At 34.5% G+C, this 20,405-nt stretch overlaps 1 protein-coding gene across 1 annotated transcript in view; it reads left to right on the plus strand.

Moving 5' to 3' along the window:
• C17H8orf34 (chromosome 17 C8orf34 homolog) overlaps window positions 1–20,405 on the plus strand; it is a 331,115-nt gene that overhangs the window by 254,544 nt on the left and 56,166 nt on the right. The window contains 1 exon segment of the mRNA XM_060128306.1: window positions 3,145–3,221. Coding sequence (XP_059984289.1) covers window positions 3,145–3,221 — 77 coding nt within the window.

The raw sequence follows: 20,405 nt of genomic DNA on the forward strand, positions 1-20,405 counted from the left end.
TTTATTATACATGTATATTTTATATGTACTTTTTTATATATCAAATATTAAGAACATTATAAATAAAAGTTAAAAAATAAAGTGTTGTGGGAACATAAACCAATGCCAGGGTAGCACAATACTAAACAAAGGTAATAGTTTCAATATACTCAAATCTCTCATAGTACTGATCAGATGAAACACTCTCAGGACAAACCTTTAACCCTGCCAGTGAAAGGTGAGCGGTGTGTCATAATTCCCCGACCGGAGATAGAACCCACTCCCCCTGTATTGGAAGGCAGAGTCTTAACCACTGGACCACTGGGGAAGTCCCCAACCCCTAATTGTTTTTGAATTACTCCTTGTGTGTTTATTCTTCTTACCTCAGTTGGATTATATGCTTCTTGAGGGTTTCTTGTGTTCTCCACCATGCTCAATATAAAACTAGATACAAAAAATAAATAAAATAAAATTCAAAAAAAAAGGAGATACAAAACAGGTATTAACTACTGGCCCATTATATACATACTTCTTAATTCTATCAAAACCACTCCAATCCACCGATCTACAGATAATATATCCTTCAACAATCATGTTTACATAATAACTGAGTATTGTTAGGATTTAAATTTTTAGAAAATTAAACAAGGCATCAGTAATGTGTTGATTATACTTACTTGCATTCACTGGGAGAAAAGGTATTCATTAAGTTTAAGCTCCTTTCTTGAACTTCTTATATCCTGCATTCTTCACATTCAGATATTAGAGACCTAATCAACGAATTCCAAAATATGCTTTCTGATTCAGTACATTCTTTTCTACTGAAGTTAGTCAAATCACTAGATCCAAAGAGTGCTAATGTGATTTTTATGTTAAATATGCATCCACATTGAGCTTGGCTAAATAAACGTAAATATTTCTATGAACAGGTATAATTTTGTGCTTAACAAAAACCTGTTATGACACAAACAGCAAAAGTACAAATAATGACAGGAAGACATTAAGTGAAGCTAAACAGCGACAAACCCTACAGGTCTCCAGGTTCTTAACAGCACACCCAATCAACCACAGGGGCTAAGTTTTTAGTCCAAGTGCTGCCAGAAACTTAGATTTTGACAAAAGTACTTTATCTTTCGATGCTTCAGTTTCTTCTCTCAAATGAGGAGATAAACTCTCTAACATTTGACAAATTTAGAGACTCGTTTTCCCCTCCATGTTATTAAAGAAAGCTCAAAGAATTCATTGCTTGCATTTTGAAAATCATTTATACTTATTCTATCACTAGATTTGGGCTATTTAAGGGTCCTTTCAACTTAAGTTTTAATACAGTCAGGTATGTAAATTCACAAATATTCTGGTGCACTTCACAGTTGTCCCTTTTCACTGTAGATCTCACTGGATATGGCACCAATAACCAGGAAGACTCCAACCAAAACAAGAACAGAACAAAATGTAAAACCATATAAAGTTACCAATACCTTCCCTTTATAAATGTTAATCTTTATTAAAAAAATCAATACTGTAAAGGTGTTCAAATAAATTCCAAGAGAGAAAGAGTCATAGAAAATTTTCTTGCTCAACTTGTTTTGAAAGCACCTAGCTGAGAGCCTGGCATATAGTTTTTTTGAATAAATGAATATACAAATACACAAATAAATGGATGAATGAATTGATTAATGTACATATGCATAAAAAACAAATGCAATGACAATATCTCTTTAAAACCATTAACTGCTCACCGAGAGGAACTTGAGAACTCACTTATTATATAGTATTTCTACCTATACAAAACCTAGCAAATCCACGAGAGTGCGTTTTCTTCTGTAAATGAAATAATTTGCTTTATAATGTAGAATAGAACACTTTAATATTACTTATTGTCAGTATTCTACACAAATAAAAATTTCAGCACAGAAATAAAATAGAAAAAATACTAAGTGAATGCTGAAATTACAGGAATATTTGCTCACAGTTCTGCAGAATATAATTCAGTCCTGGAGGACTTGAATTATGCTAACTTATACATTCTAATGTAAAGAATCTATCTAGTGTCATATTTACAATGGGGTTTTAATAGATAGGGGTTCAAGCTTCCTTCATTAATAGATTAATATTTTTAACTTGATATAATTCTCATTTATCCTGATTTTATTTTTCTTTTTGAATATAAAATTCTAAATTATCTGAGATAGAGAGAGCTCCATGATTCAAAAGCTATGCTTATGGATTTGTGCTAAGCTGTCCATTGTCTCTCTGGTCTTGAGTGGCCATTAAGGGCTTGGAGGATTTAATGCTCTGATTTTCTTCCCAGAGCACACATTTTATGCAACAGGAAAAAAATCTGTCTCCATATGTATGTGAATCTGAAGAAAGTCTTCTTTAGGGAGGCATATGGCTCTTTAAAATTAATAAATATAAGAAATCAATTCTTAAAGTTTTCAGTGGTTTAGAATACCTTCCTCTTAACTGATGTTTTTATTTGAATGGAAGGTATTAAAATGCAGACTGTTTCTAGATGCTCCATGTATCTGTCTTTATAGAAGAATTCTTTATAGCCTATAGAAATCTTTGTTATAATTAATTTAATTCAGCAGACATATGGAAAGTGTTGCCATCATTTTATTCACATATTTGAAAGTTGCTACCCACCCACTCATCAATCTAGTCAAGTGAATAATTACAACTTTTTGCTTGATACATTAAAATGGAAAGCCTACCACCATTTAATAATATGTACTTTTCTCCAAACTTTTCAGAATTTTTCATCCCATTTAAAAGAGAGAACACAAATTGATACCTAAATAGTGTAGCAAAAAAAAAGTTGATGGATAAAACAAATACAAAATTACAAGACAGAAAAAGGACATTAACGTTCCAACAATTAGCTAACTAACATGCCAAAAGGAGTGTTGCTCTGAGATGACTGCAGCTCTTGCACCTTCCTCACTGCACTGTGCCCTTTTAAATTAGAAATACAAAACGTTTTTCATACATTGTCTTTAAGATAAGTAAATAACATTCTACACCCTATTTTAAATCACAAACACTATGATTTTTCAAAAACTGGTTCAGTCACTTTAATATCCTTCTCGTAATAGGTTTGTATATCAGAGAGTTAGTAAGCAATATGTGACTCTAGTTTATTCATTCTTTTTGTGAAAATAGATTCTTTAGCTGGAACTGAAGAAGCACTGATGGAAGAGGGTGAAGAATTTGAGAAAGCATCTAGATTAACAGGACCTGTAAGTATATTCATTTACTTATTTTTATCTCTAAAACTAATGTATATCACTAATAGGAACATCTAAAGGGAATAGGAAACAATATTATTCAAACTAAAGAGTATTTTAAAACATGCATCCAGTATATTCCACAGAGTCATGCAGTTCCTTGTATGAGTAGGTGGCCAGCTTGATTACAGGTACCCAGCAAAACTGGACTGAGCTCTTTCAGCAATTGAGGAATAAGATTTGAAGGAGATGGGAAAATCTAATTTCTGGTATTATTAACTTTTTGCTTGTGCACATGAACATTCTAAAAGATTATGAGCTGCCATCTTAAACTTCACTAAGTGTATATACAGCTTGATAGAAAAATAACTGTTTTGCATATCCTGAAAGTTTATATATAACTTAAGCATGGTATTATTAGTTGTGAAGTCCTTGTGATATTTTGCTTAAACTATATCTCTTCCATAGAGTATGTTGGGAGGAAACCATTAGGTTTAAGATTTTCAATGCAATTTAATGTTAAAAGGATAAACACAGAAAAAACTGAAATCTACATTTAAATTCTAAATATAAAGTTTGTAAAAGATTCTGAGTTGCTCTAAAAAATGGCTATGCAATCTTGCATTATCCTAGACTTAATATTTAGACTGGGTTAATATACTACAATATTCTCTGCATTCATTTGTTAGGGCTGCTGTAACAAAGCACTGGGTGGCTTAGACAGCAGAAATGTATTGTCTCACTGTTCTGGAGGCAAGTGTCAGCCGGGTTGGTTTCTTCTGAGGCCTTTCTCCTTGGCTTACAGACAGCGCCTTCTCTCTGTGTCTCTGTCTTCGCATGTTCTTCCCTCTGTAAAACGTCTGTGTCCTAATCTCCTCTCCTTATAAATACACCAGTCGTTTTGTATTGGGACCCATCCCAATGATCTCATTTAACTTAATTACCTCCTTAAAAATCCTATTTCCTATTAGTACACGTTCTGAAGTGCAGAATGTGTACTAGTCCTATTTAGTACACATTCTGAAGTACTAAAGGTTAGAACTTCAACATGAATTTTGGGGGAACACAATTCAGTCCATAACATTTTCTGATGAGATTACATTATTTGGAACATTATTTGGATCACAGGATTTGGTTGAGGGTACCACATTTTTCAATGGATTTCATAATAAAATTAATTTTACAATTACTGATGAAATTAATGTATTTTTGTTCATTTGTCTGCTTCTCATTGAAGCTTCCAGGCCTTATTTAAAATTTCTAATTTCTCTATTTTTCTATATAGCACTTCTCAGCTTCTACTATACTCTGTGATTTACTTATTTATTGTCTGTCTCCTCCCACATAATATAAGGTCTATGAGGACAAGCATTTTTTGTGCAGTTTTTTCGCTTCTGTATTTGTAGAAGAGTGCCTAGTAGGCACTATATACCTATTATACAACAGAATAGTTATATGTTGAATAAGAGGAATTATTTAGCAATAATTTCTTACCATGAGATGAAAAATATCTTACTTTCACTTATTATAAAATAGTAGAAACTTAGAAATAGGAAGAAGCATGGTGGTCATCTAGTTCGGGATTTCTTCTCCCTTACCTCAGTATTCTGGCCTCCTGTGCCACTTTCACCCAATGCAAGAACATCCATTTTATAGATAAGGAAATGGAAAGTCAGAGAAGTTTAGTAACTGGACCAAGATCCCAAAGCTAAAAAAAGCAGTGAGGTCAGACTCTACTCAACGCTCTGTGACGAACTAAATGGAAAGGAAATCTAAAAAGAGAAGTGTTATATGTATACAACTAGCTGATTCACTTTGCTGTACAGCAGAAACTAATATAACATGGTAAAGCAGCTATACTCCAATTAAAATTAATTTTTTTTTCAAAAAAGCAGTGAGGTCACGGGCTTCCCTGGTGGCACAGTGGTTGAGAGTCCACCTGCCGATGCAGGGGACACGGGTTCGTGCCCCGGTCTGGGAGGATCCCACTTGCCGCGGAGCGGCTGGGCCCGTGAGCCATGGCCGCTGAGCCTGTGCGTCCGGAGCCTGTGCTCCGCAACGGGAGAGGCCACAACAGTGAGAGGCCCGCATACCGCAAAAAAGAAATTTTTTTTAATTAAATAAATAAATAAAACAGTGAGGTCAGGAGTTGAGCACTAGTCTCCCTTCTACTGCACATTCTTGACAGTTCTAGTGCCTTCCTGTTTCTTTTATAAACAGATTATTCCTATTTGTTAGACATTTTCTTATATTTCTCACAATCACGTGTAACCATTGGTCTTAGTTCTACTCCTGAGGTAATAGTCCTTCTTCCACTGAACCGACCTCCAGATAGTAGAAGCTGTTAGTATGTCCCATCTGACACTTTTTCTCAGCCAAAACACAATCTGTTCTTTCAACCAATTCTGACATTGTGTAGTTTTCAAAGATTTCATTTTCCTCTGGATGCTTTCTCTGAACAGATTCTTGCTTGCCAAGTCCCCTGTAAAGTGTGGGTTATGCCACAACCAAACGCAGGGTTTCAAATAATGTTCCCACATCATAGAGTGTAACTGAGTGTGCATTGATACGAATATTATATTCGGATTGTAATCTGGGTCTTTGTTCACTTTTTTTGAGGAACTTTCTGACATTTATAAACTTCAGTATGTCTTCATAATCTCATGATGATACAAGCATGTCATCCTTCAGTTTGGGATAATCTGTCATTCATCACTTTTTGCAAAGATTTTTTTCATCATCTGTGAATTCCACCAAAGCCTTATTCATATCTCAAAAGATACCGTGAAATTCTTTTTCTAATAATGTTCTAAAATCAAGATTTATCCTGTCCATAGTATTTAGCTTACTTAATAATACCTAGTAACCCAAAGAGAAAATAGTTTTTTTGGTCAAACTCCTGAGTGATTTCAAACTGACCTTTGGAAAGTTGCTTTCTTTTCACAGTGCTCACATAGTGTTTTTCTAATGCAGAAATTTGTCCTAAGCCAATTTAACTTTTCATTTATCACATTCATTAGATTTTGAATTCTTAAAAATTCTGTAATTCCATTTAAAGTCAAATGTAAATTTAAACATTTAATTTAGGGGTAAGTATGTGGAATATAAACAATAAATGGATAAATAAATTAATATCAGGACCTTGACCATAGTTTCTACATGGTAGCTGCTTTTATTATGAAGAAAGCATGGATTTAAAAAATTATGTCAGATTGATGATATTTTAGATGGAAATTCCCTAAATAATATTTCTTACAATTGTATTTTTGGTAAATCAAGAAGAAAATTGTGGCTTGATCTAAATATTAATGGAGAATTGGAGCAAAGCAGAACTTTTTTTTTCCTTTATTACCATAAGAAGTACAAAATGCTTCAAAGCAAATTTTGAGTCATTTCCTGCAAAAATATAAACATGCCACAAATGTTGAAAACCATTTAGAGTAGTTTCAACACATGCTGTCTCTATTTGCTAACTTTCCATGTTGGGTATTGGATATTAATAAGTGGGTAACAGACTCTTGGAAACGTTTTTTCCCCAGTGGCTTAAGCGGTGTTTAAAATATTTTGTGAATATTTGAGTGAGGTAAAAGCAATATTTAGATTTACATTTTTATCCTCCCCCAAATAAGCAAATCATTCTTTTGGAATTTCCCTCTCTTCCTCCTCCTTTTCTGTTCTGGAATGTCTCAGCATATCTACACCTTGTGAAGATTAAAGCTGGATTTGTCAGATAAATCTGTTCACTAAAAATGAAACAACAAAAAGGAAGTCTTAGGAAGAAAATACAAAGCAGCAGATATTGATTATGACCTTTTAGTTCATAAATAGAGTACATAAACTTTTTTAGATCAATGATCCATAAAGACTATCAATGATTTTTAAAATTTCACAGTTCCTCTAGTTTCTTAATCTTGGAAATTCTATTTTGTTTTGAAAGTATTAAACAAGTATGTGAGCATAATGGGAAGATGAAAAGATAATTAAGAAAGATACTTAGCATTCAATATCTTACTGTTTTTCTTTTTCCTTTGTAAGTCTTATTTATTTTATTCATTGGTCAAAACTGACCAGCCCATCATAAGCTGACTCCTATAAGACTTTATGTAACTGGTCATCATTTCTTAGTTAAAGCAGAAGGAAAATTAAAAGAAGGACTCTTGTAGGGAAAGATTTCCTAAAATTCCTAGGAGTTACTAAAAGTTATATTTTTAGTACATTTTCCTTCTGAAGAGTCTTATCTGTTTGAGAAGATGGGTAAAACTAACTAGAATGATGGTAGTAGTAATGATAATGATATCACATATGTGTATAGCACTTTTTAATTGTTAAGCATTTTCACATACTCAATATCAGTCGTCTCTGAATTTTGCAAGTCCTATGACTTATCACTTAGATTTGACAACCCTTCTGTGATATATTCATATTTCCCAGTGTGCCCAAACTCTCACAGAACTTGTCAGGGTCCATACAATTATTAAGGCACTGGAGCCACTACTAAACAGCAGATGTAATGTAGAAAGAATAAAGTTAGGCCACTATCAGTAGCCAATATTAAAGATAGGATTATTTGTTAGATTAAGTTGATAGTGAAAAAGTGAAGTTTGAGGGACTAAATCATGAGACAGGTAAATTTTTATGACAGCAAGTGATCATTAAATCTGGAGCATAAAAGACTACTAATCTTGCTTGTGTCCTTGAAAATAGGAGTATGAGAAACCAGAGCAACATGACGAGAAGGGGATCTTAAAATTCAGAGGGTACTCAGAAGGAAAGGAAACAGGAAAATAATACATGTCTCAGAAAAGATTCCTTCGGCAAACTTGATGCAAAAGTTAGACTCAGGTGATTACAGAATCATCTTAGTAAAGTAGACGTCTACTTAGCTGGATTAGGGGTAAACTTTGATTACTTTTAAGCTTGACTTGGCAATATTAATTGTGCTTTCTGAATTAGTAAATAAACAAACCATGTTTTAAATTGATGTTCCAGGGACGAGTGATAGCTTTTTTTTTTCCCCCCACTCTTCAGTGATTCTTTCTATTTCTACTCACAAGTTAGCAAGGTGTGGACCTAATTGTCTGGAGTTGGAATTTCCCACACATACTGCATTTTCTCAAGACCCCATGGATATAAACTTAAAAAAGAGTAAATTTGGGTTAGATATAATATTCTTTTGATAACAACTGTAATTGAAAGACATGAAGATAAAGAAACACTTATGTGCATAATTCCAGTAATATACAACTGATGTAGAAATTCAGAAAAGAGTTTTGATAAGAAAGGCATTGTTTATAAGTGAATTTCTTTTTATTGGGTCGAATTAGGTAAATTGATTTTGCTAATTTAAAAATTTTATTCAGCCAATGAAATAGGTCAGCAAAGAGTTCCACCTGTATTTCTATTCCCTGTCGGATTGTTAATTAGTACAGTGGAATCCTCTAATAACAAATCCGGGGTGCTCTTGGGAATTGTGTTAGAAGAAGAATTCCACTACACTCAATGATCACTTATTGCTGAGACTAAAGGAAAATTTTGAAATCTGCTGAAATCATATGACTTTTACAATATGTAGGTTGCACAAATGCCTTTTACAATAGGTAGGTTGCACAAATGCCTTGTATTTCCTTGGAGATTCATTATTTTCTACCACTTCTTCTTTCCCAGATTGTTACCTACCTCTTCTCTCATAAGGCATGCCATAAAAAGATTACATTTAAAAAAATTAAAATTACCTATATATAAAAAAAATAAGGTACAAGGATATATTGTACAGCACAGGGAATATAGTCAATATTTTATCATAACTTTAAATGGAGTATAACCTATAAAAATATTAAAACTCTGTGTTGTACACTTGAAACTAAGGTGATATTGTAAATCAACTATACTTTAATAAAAATAAGATATAAAAAAATAAGATATAAAATTACAAAATTATCACTTAGACTTGACAAGCATTAAAACAATTGTCCCCATGGCTTACCAGTATAAAATATGGGTATGAATTTTTAGTGGACTTTTAGACTATTTCTTTAACTATGAATTTTGATACTTCTACTTTCCACCTTGTTTCTTACTGATAGTGTTCCTCCCTACAAACAACCCCTGCCGTGAAAATTATGTCTGTTTCATCATCTTCACAACTTGACATTTTAAATGTTTTCAGTAAAACATCTTCAAAATTCTTTTTCATACTCAAGTATAATTTTATGATGAGTAAATTGTTGTACATATTTTATACAGTTTGTAATTCTATGTAAATTGATTTAAATAGCTGGCCAGTGGAAGAAATGTTGAATGTACAGGTTAATGAACAAGCTGCAATTTTTTCTTGCATTATATACCTAGCATGGAAAATAGGATCACAGCTAGCATTTATGGAATTAAGACTAAACATATTTCAATTTGTACTCTTGCAAAATAAAAAAAGAAAGAAATTAATGTTCATTATCATCTCACCAAGTAGAAATAATAAATTATGGTGGATTTCATCCCTTGAAATACAGTGTTGACAAATTGCTGGCAGCTAATTGTAGTAATGGATTATCTGCTAAAGAATAGCAATTGGTACACATTTTGCTCAACCCTAAAGGTTTTTACTGTTTCATTTTCCTTCTATCCTGTAGAATTTTGCTTGGCTTTTGTCACTCACAGATCTAGGATGCCAATAAATTGCTTAAAACCAAGTACTATAGTCGGCAAGTTATCTAACCAAATTTTGGAATCTACTGGGATTTTTCCATTTGACATTTCAGGTCTGTTGATTTCTAACACACTGATGGTGGAAATATTTGCCTAAACCTATGCAAATATTATTTTTTAAAACTTCTATGAATTTTAAAAATGTAAGTTCTAAATGTCACATTTGCACCCAAAAAATGGCCTGAGATGATAAAGCATGATGTAATGAGTGGTAAAACATTGACTATGGCTTTTGTAATTAATCAGTCTCTCTACATAATTTCACTGTTTCTCCATTAGTAAAATTATGAAATCATTTCTTGGGATCAGTTAAATTCTGAATTTTATTTTTAAGATAGTTGGGGAAGAAAGAGTGGCCTAATATGCACTAATGTAGATACAATTGATTTATAAGCCAATAATGCCCAAGAAGATGTATGTCAACATGCTATTTATGTCCTGAGGATTCCAACTCAGGACGAATCCATTAATTCTTATAAACATGATGGGCAAAAAAGAAAATGTATTTTGACATTTTCAGTATTTTCAAGTTATTGCTAATTCTTTATTAAAATGATTGCCTGCTACTGCAAATTTCATTTGTTTGGTATATAAATATACTGAAGCAGATGGAAAGCAATATGGATTTTTGTGTAGTGAGGTAAAAACCTTATTCATACTCTGATTATGAACTGTGCAGCATGCGTGCTGAAATGGTCTCTTTGTGTGTGGAGCACAGGAAGTTAACATTCTGTCCCTTAGTGGGGATGGAAAAACATTAAGGTCCTCACAGAAAGGTTTTCTCCTACATGTTCATCTTCTTCAGCTATAAAAACTACATAGATTACATTAAAACGATTGGATACAACGTGCTTTCCTAGAGAAAATTAAACATTGGTGGGCTTCCTTGCCCTCTCAACCACATTAATCTAATCAAGATCATTTTTTTGCCCTGTGATAAGAAGGGGCCACATATAAAGTCTGAGTCTCAGGAGCGTGCGGACTCAAACTGAAAAAATATGATATATTCCTGCTATTATGTTGACATAATGATGTATATTAGAAGAACATTAGGGAAAAAGATTATTTTAGAAACTGTGCTTGAAAGGGTCATATTGAATGTCCATCCTTTTTTAAGATATTGAACTCTTTTTTCCTCTTTTCTGTGTATTGTACATTTCGAGAGAGATTTCCCAAAGTTAATAAAATATCAATATCAACATTAGATTTGCACAATATTTCAAAAATGAAATTTGGTATAACTTCCTATTATCTATGTTACAGTCTTCTTTATTTCAAATTTGTTTATTTTTTAATCATAAATATAATAGTATATATTATAAAATGTTTGGAAAGTTCAGTAAAGAGTGTAGTTTAAAATCCAAAACCACAACATAAAAGATGAATTTTCACATTTTGTTTTATTTTTCCAGTATTTTTATGCATGTGTATCTGTAAATATCTCATATCATAATTTGAACTTTGGAAAATAGTCTGTTAGCAACTTTGCATCCTGCGTTTCCTTCCTTTACATAATTATAATAGTCTGACATAAAATTCTTTATAAACCTAGTTTTAATACCCACATATTTTTGCAGCCTTATCTGTTTTAGTATCTATTAGACCAAATATCCTCATACCTTTTTAAAGTTTAAGACTTTTATTTTAGTGTCAAACCATAATACAGAGTTGTTATATTTGAATTAATGCTAGAGTTTTTGGTTGGATATTCCCAGTTAGTTTGTCCAAGGCTAATGGTGGTTGTGAAATGGATGGTCATGAGTTGTTGACAGATGTGTTGGGATCCAGGCATTCCAGCCCTCCTCTTAAATGCTTTGAGTCACATTCTAGTGCAAATAGTCGATTCCAGGTCCTGCTGTGTGTTGTACAAATATTATTTTGTATGTTTGTTTATATGTGAAAAGGTATGGGAAACACTGAGATTTGGGGCTTAGAAGTAATGCTTGGAGATAACTGTGCACTAAATCATCATTAGTTTTCCTTAGGCTGGATTCCTAAAAGGGTCAAAGAATATGAACCATTTTAAAGTTCTTGACACATACCCCGAAAAAGTCCATTTGCCCCTTTAACCAGGAATCTCCTAAACCCTTCCTAGAATTAAATATTCTCTTAAAATGTATAAGTGAATAACAAAAGATTCACAAAATTAATTTATCATACTGATAAATGTAATATGAAATATTTTTAGCCCATAAAGTTTGGTTTCTTTGTTTACTAGTAAATTTCTTTGATTACAAATTAACAACTTTTATGTATACTTATTAGACTCATGTACTTCTATTTTTTATGAATTGTTTTTTCTTGCCATCAGCCATATTTCTTTTGGGGTGTTTGTTTTCCTGTTGACTTGTTAGTATTTGTTATGCATAATGACTTGTTCTATTTTATAGATGTAGTAAATATTTTTAGTAATTTTTCTTTTGCTTTTTAATGTTTTTCATGATAGTTTTTCAATTTATTTATTTATTTTTGGCTGCGTTGGGTCTTCATTGCTGCATGTGGGCTTTCTCCAGTTGTGGCAAGCAGGGGCTACTCTTTGTTGTGGTGCATGTGCTTCTTATTGCAGTGGCTTCTCTTGTTGCAGAGCATGGGCTCTAGCATGCAGGCTTCAGTAGTTGTTGCATGAGGGCTCAGTAGTTGTGGCTCATGAGCTCTAGAGCACAGGCTCAGTAGTTGTGGCGCATGGGCTTAGCTGCTCTGCAGCATGTGGGATCTTCCTGGACCAGGGCTTGAACCCGTATCCCCTGCACTGGCAGGCAGATTCTTAACCACTGTACCACCAGGGAAGTCCATGATAGTTTTTTTTTATTATACTTAAACTATTACTTTTCTCTTTCTGATTTCTTTCATTTTTTTAGACATAGCTTTCCCTCCCCAATATTAGATATTTACCTAAAAGTTCTTTACATTTTCCCCTTAAATTCTTTAATCAATTTTGAATTTATTTTAGTGTTATTGTGAAGCAAGGATCTAACAATATGTTCTCAAATAATATGTGTAGTGTCATTTGTTTTTGAGAACCCATCCCTTTCTTATTTTGAATTTTTCCTTTTTATCTTAATTTACTAGGTATAACAATATCATAACTAATATTTATTTAATACTAAATTTTTGCCTGTTACTTTACACGCGTTATTCCTTATTGTTTGCCAACAGGTCTTAATTATATACCCAACTTATAGATGGGGAGACTTAGAGTTAGGGAGATATGATAACTTGCCTTGGGTACCTCAGTTGGTAAGCCAAGGAGCCAAGACAGCACCCATGCCAGGTGGCCCAAATCCAGGGTCTGCCCACTTAACCACTCTATCATCTGGACAGTGGAGAGTTAGCTTCTGTTGACATGTGCACTATTTTTGTTTTAGTTATTGTAGCTTTACCTGTTTTAATACAAAGTAGATAAATCCCTCTTTTTCATTCTTCTTTTGCAAAATCAAAGAATTTAACCATCATACAATAACTAGCTGTTCTTTATCACAGTCCTGAAATGTGACTTCTTGTGTGATTTTTTTTTTTAATATAGATTTAGGATTTGGTTTTTCAAGAGAAGTTTGGTGTATCATTTGCCAGAATACAGGAATCTACTCATCAGCCTCTGCAGATTATTTAGTTTGCTTATATAAAAAGCATTTTATCTAGTGATTTTTGCAGCATTTTTGAAACAAAGCTTAAATAGTTTTCACGAGAATGTTCTAAATTAGAGATGTAATAGCTATCCTCACTTCCAGTTATTTTGTTCAGTACATTGGGACATTTGATTCAGAAATAACATAACCTTCTTGGGAAAAAGGAAGCTGAGTAATTTGTAAGTAAATATCTCTCTATGATGTCACAACTATAAAAAGTTATTCATATTTCTTAAAAATCATAAATCAGATGCCTGTGTTTATTTTATTTAAATATGAATTTCGGGAACTTGTCATTTCCTTTTTAAGTTTCACTGATGTTTTTTTAATGTTTATTAAGAAAGTATTTGCATTCCAATAGTAAGAAAGCAGACGTGTTGTAAAAGGCAATTTCTAGAAGAATCACTCAATCAAAGAAGAAACAAAGAGTTTATTGCTTAAGGAGACAAACCTCAAATGAGGTCAAGAAAAAAATAATTAAAATTTAGCAGACATTATACTTGGAGGCCACAAAAGTTGAGAAATATCCATGTAGAGTCTATTCTTCAAGAAGAGACAAAACTATCCCAGCTTGGAGAACCTGCTGCCCTAGGACAATAAAATGAGAGCAGTCAGTACTCAGATCTTGGATGTGCAGATCATTTATCTCTTTCAGGGATACCGTTTCCTTACACTTGTCTCTTCCCTGTGGTCCCACCACTTGAGACCATTAGTGATCAACCTGGGGGAAATCAATAATGCTTTGGTGGATTTGCCTCACTGCCTTGCCTTTCTGGTGGATCACAGAATGAAAGAACACGCCCTGACTCTAATACTTGCAGTCTTTTCCATGCCCAACATGTCTTCCACCTCAAAATCTCTTCTCTTTTCATCTCTTTCTTCTGGCCACCACCCCTACCCTCAGCAGAAACTTCTTCCTACAGAATACCACCACTGTTTCTCCCAGTCTACTAATCTAGGAAGCTGGGAACTATCCTAGATCCCTCTGTCTGCTTCAAGCCTGGATCAGGGCAGCCACACTCACTATCTTAACATCTCTGCACCACGCTGCTTGAATTTCTTTGCCCGCATGAAAGTCCAACCCAGGAATTCTCATCTGGAGGATAGTGGACTACAAATCCTCAAGGGGTCCAGGCCTTCCTGCTTGAGATTCACTACTATAGATGTTAATAAACATATGGAAGGGGAAATGAGAATGGCTAGCAACTCTCAGTCTGTATCCTCTTGAGAGCAGAGACTCTGGCTGTAACCATATGAAATGCTTTAGCTTTACCTACATTAACTTATTTAAAATTGTATGAGCCCTCTGTGAGGTAAGTTTATCTCCATTTTTAGATGGAGAAACTAAGCCTTACTAAAGTAAGTAACTACAACTAACGGTGGAAATGTGATTGGAACCTGCTATAGACTGAATGTTTGTGTCGCCTCAAAATTCATATGTTGAAACCTATTCCTCTAATCCCCAAAGTGATGGTATTTGGAGGTGGGGCCTTTGGGAGGTGATTAGGTCATAAGGGTGGGGTCCTCTTGAATGGGATTAGTACCCTTATAAAAGAGACTCTGCAGGCAACTTGATCTTGGACTTACCAGCCTCCCAAACTGTGAGAAATAAATTTCTGTTATATATAAGCCACTCAATCTATGATATTTTGTTAAAGCAACCTGAACAGCCTAAGACAGAACCCAAGTCTGTCATACTTAAAGCCACAGTCACCCACTCTGTGGCACTACGGGGATTCAAGTAATCACTTTTCCATCTGTTTTTGGAGGCTGAGGAGCATGTACTCTGCTATAGGGAGCACTGTTCTGGGCTCTGCTCCCCTTCAACTAGAGCAGTTCCAGTGTGACCGCCCTAATACATAAGGTTTGGGTGTAAGATTGTTTCAAAAATAAGAATTACCCTGCTATAAATGAACTTTGAAAATTACTGTTCAGATTATTCAGAAATTGGAGTATTTACTCTATTTCCTTATAGAGCACTAACATTAACATATAGCTCTCTGTTCCTTTTGCATCATGTTTTGTCTTTTTTCTTAAGCACTTTTAGGGCTCAAAAGGATTGAAAGAATTATAAAAGCTGTTTTTCTTACAAGGAAATTTATAAGAGATTTTGAATGCCTTTAAGGTCCTAGAAAATCATGTTTTGTTTGGTCAAGTAGCAAACACATTCAGTTATATTAAGCAAAATGCTATTAACCTTTTCAAGACTGATAAAATTAGAAAGGAAGCTGCAGTTACAATTTCTTATTCTTTAAATCACTTGCAAGAATATCTGATTAATTCAGTCCATACAGATTTAATTAAATATTTGACTGCATCTTTGAATTGCTCCTCAACTTGAGAGAAAAGAAATAAAACCCCATAAATGCAATATGTCATTAATAACTTAAAATTGTTGAAAATTCATGAGGAAGTGTTTTATACTCAAGGGCTGACCCAAGCCAATCTTATCACTTTCACTTTTAACAGACATTAAATTTTAACTATATTACTCCTAATCCAGATTTGTAAAACACCAAATTTCCACTTCTCTCTCTTTTTGTGGGACTGCTTAACTATTTAAATTCTGTCCTGGGAGGTGGATTCTACAGAATGAAGTTAGTTCATGAACTTTGATTCAACAACACCTCTTTCACATGTAGGAAAACCTCCTTATTCCACTGTTGACTGTTTTTCTGCTAGACAAGAGAAGACTGATGTTCTCTATTTCTTAGATGAGTGATTTTTTTTCATACAGCTGTTGACATAAAAGGAAAGCAAAGAAACTTAATAAATCATCTTTTGTATATTGGAAATTCAAGTGTAACATACTCATTTTATCTGTGGTTTTTCAGTCTTTGCTCAGCCATCATGTGCAAATGTCAAATAAATAGTCAACTTTTGATGTGTTTTCACACAGTCAGTGAAAGAGACTGTAACAAGGCAAACTTTGTCTTTATACATCTCTGTGGCTGGGTTTCAGAAATCAAGAGCTAACATTCATATGTGCATTTCAGTTTATAAAACACTCTTACACTATTCCAACAATCCTGGAAGTAAGTACTGTTGTTATCCCCATTTTAAAGATGTGAAAAGAAGCTCAGAGAGAATAAGTTGCCCCAAATCACATAGAATTAGAATTTCTTTAGGTATGTTCTGAATGTCCTGTAGAATTTTAGCAAATAGATGGCAGTGTGGCTTGCAAAATCATCAACCAAATTATTTTAACTGTGTTTGATATCAGTTCGGAGATTTCTATGGTATGGTTTCTGTGATTATCAACATTGAGGTATTTTTTACCAATAATATAATAAAGGAGAAAATAGAATTTCTATCATAATGAGTCATATTCATCTCAAGATATTCAGCACCTAGCACAGTGCCAAGAGGAGGAGATGCTCAGTTAATGCTTGTTGGATTGAATTGAAGGAGGAAAAAAATCACTCTGGAATATTTGGGTGTTCTTTCATTCATTAGCCACCTTTTCCAATCGGCTATCATCCTAAATAGAATATCATGGAGTACTTCGAACATAACATCACAACTCTTTTAACTGCACTTAAAGCTGCAGCTCTTCTGTCTTGGGTACCTCCCAGTTTGCTGGAGCCTATGGCCTTGGCTGATGTGGGTCTGAATAATTTCCATTTTGTGACCTTTAATCTCTTTTGAAGTTTCTCCTTTTATCTAATTAAATAATGATACTTCCTAATCAGATGTTTGAGTATGATGCGATATTATTATTACTATTGTTGTAGCTATTATATCAGTATAAATATAAGTAATGGAGTCGTGATCAGGTTGGCAATGGAAACCAGGAGGTCCCAATACGTCCAAGACATGTCCTTTATTCTAAAACAGGCTTGGAAAGCATTCTCTGACACAGAATGCCCTTAAAACTATCTAATTTGGGGGCTTCCCTGGTGGCGCAGTGGTTGAGAGTCCGCCTGCCGATGCAGGGGACACGGGTTCGTGCCCTGGTCCGGGAAGATCCCACATGCCATGGAGCGGCTGGGCCCGTGAGCCATGGCCGCTGAGCCTGCGCGTCCGGAGCCTGTGCTCCACAGCGGGAGGGGTCACAACAGTGAGAGGCCCGCATACCGCAAAAAAAAAAAAAACAAAAAAAAACTATCTAATTTTGAATTCTTATGAAAAATAAAATGATCTGTATTTGCAAGCCCTTTACCTATTGCTGCCTTCTTTCTGTCCTTAGTGGAAACCTAATACTCTCCCAGACATTTCTTCACCATTTCTTCTCATCCTTTCATGCAAATACTCATTGTTTTCTCATATCAGTTATAAGAGGCAATACTGTGTTTATCCTGGTTCTCCATTGCAACTTACTGACCATTCATTTTCAACTCCAGATAAAAATTCTTCTTCCTCTGAGGTTCCTATTATTTGATACAATGTCAACTTAGTCATTGAGTACTTTGACACTTGGCATAACCAATCTATCCAATATGCTATCTTCAAAATGTCTTTACATTCTATTCTTCAGTAGCGTCCATCCAATATCTCACACCTATGGTCACACCCAGACCTTACCAGAGCTAGTTCTGTTCTATCTCTGGACTCAAATTCCAGAGTATTAGTCTCTACTGATAATACCCTCCTTTCAGTTTTCTCACTCCGTTAGTCCCACTGCTCCCCTTCTTTGACTTCCTTAAGAACTCCAAGTCCTGGCATTGGCTCCTTATAGCTGCTCTGTTTAGCTGAGACCTCAGTGATGCACAATATCAATCCCTTTCCCATTTAGGCTTCCTTTGCTACTCACGTCCAGCCTTGGGTCCATCCAACCTAGTCACACTATATTTTTACACAGAGGCTGATGAGCCCTACAGAAAGAAATCACGTGATTATGGAGATTGTCACAATGCAGTAGTAACGCCTTCTAATTTTATTTCTCAGTTCACCTTGGCAGTCCATAATCAGCTGTCCTTAATCAGCTTCCAGTCTCATTTTCCGTATCAGCTATCCCAAACCTATTCCTAGCTCCCTACTTCTCAAGACAACAAAACCAACAACAAACAAAGCTGAACAAATAAACAACACTTAGGTCCATCAAGTGTGAAGTCTCTTAAGATCCCATAAACCTATTCTCTCTTGTATATGAGCAGCCCCTCACCTTTATTTTTCATCCAGTCTCACAAGAAGAGGTTTGGATTATCGTCTTTCAGAACTGCTTTTGAGAAAAATCATTCTGTTCCTTCTATCTAAAAACATGTTTTCTCTTTCTTTCATTCTATTTTCAACCCATCCTTTTTCTTCAAGCTATGGATGTCCTCAAGCATCTCCCAATAGCAAACAAATATGTGAATTATTTCATGTTTCACTGTTAGTTATTACTACCCCTTCCTGTTATGCCCTTTACATCAAAATCCTGGAGAGACTCAGCTTCTTTTCCATTCATTAGTTCTCTAATTTACTGCAAAAGTGAATGTTTATTTCTTCATATCCAAATCCAATGAATTATCATGAGCCTTCATTTTATTTATCTTTTTGTGGAAATTGGCGTAGTTGACTACCACTTCCTTATTCTTGAAGCTCCTGCTTCTTTTGTTTTCAGGGACAATCATTCTCCTCTGATTATCTAGCTCTCTGTCTACCTTAGTCCTCTTTACTAGGTCTCTTCCTCTGTCTACCCCTAAAATTTTGGTGTTTAGATACTACTTCTTGTCTCTCTTGTTTTTTCTTCTCATCTTGTATACTCCCTCTCGGTAGTGTCATTCACACTCATGACCTCTGTTGGCTTTAAGTCCAGTTCTCTCTTCTGGATCTCTCCCTGAGGTTCAGAATTTTATATACCAAACCAAACCAAACCAAAGATCACTACTATCATGAAGAAGAAGAAAAATAACAACATAGAACCTAGTCACTGGCTGTCCTATTGGCATTTCAGTTTTGAAATGTCAAAGCTGAAATCCTCAAATGTACCTTGTTTTTGCCTTAATTCAAAATTCTTACCATGTCTGACCCAAGCTATTTTGAAAATTTTATTTATCCCTTCAGTCTTATACTCTATCAATCCATCTACTCAAAACTAAGGACATTTTTCTAAAATAAAAATCTGATCATGTTACAGTTTCTGGTAGGATAAGATTCAAACTAGTTGTTGGCTTGGCATACATTACTCTCAATAATCTGACCCAACCATCTCTCCACCTTGTAGCCTGCTCCTCTAGCCATTGTGAATGGCTTGCCACCCTTGGAACCACAGATGTCAGTTTCAAGCTTTTGTACTTAGATATTTCACTTCATGGAAAACTCTCCTAACCTCTTTTTCACTTCTTGAATTACCAAGACAGCCCCCATGTTCTATTAATGTGAAGCTTTCCAAATCCTTTCTCTTTATGTCTTTCCTTTTTGCCCCATTTGCTGCTGCATTCCTGTGCCCACCTCAGTCTTATGTACTATGATACTTTAAGGAATTTCGTTTCTAGTCTATCTCAGCCTATTAGATTCTAACCCCCTGAGGTTAGAAACTGGTCTTATTTATTTTTACGCCAGGGCAAATTATGCAGACTAAGGAATGAACACACGAATGATTCAGCCCAGGGCCTCTGGAAAGTAAAATTTGTTGTTTTTCTGTTTGCTGGTGATGTGACACATTGTGTTGCTTCCTTTTGCAGTTGCTCTTTGACTGTTGTGTCTAAGTAGAGACAAGCTCAAGAGGATAGACATTCAGGCAGAACCAGGAAAAAACCAACAATTTCATTATACCCATAGATGCAGAAACTATTTGCCTTTCAGTATGTTAATTAATGAATGAATCAGTCAAGAGTTCAGTCAATAAATAGTTGGCTAGTCATTGTGCCAAGTGCTGTTGAGAACACAAAGACATATTGGGTATAATTTCTATTTTCAGAATGTATCATCTAGTCATAAGAAT

Source organism: Lagenorhynchus albirostris, chromosome 17 (genome assembly GCF_949774975.1).
Source record: "Lagenorhynchus albirostris chromosome 17, mLagAlb1.1, whole genome shotgun sequence".
In the NCBI taxonomy this organism is placed as follows: domain Eukaryota; kingdom Metazoa; phylum Chordata; class Mammalia; order Artiodactyla; family Delphinidae; genus Lagenorhynchus; species Lagenorhynchus albirostris.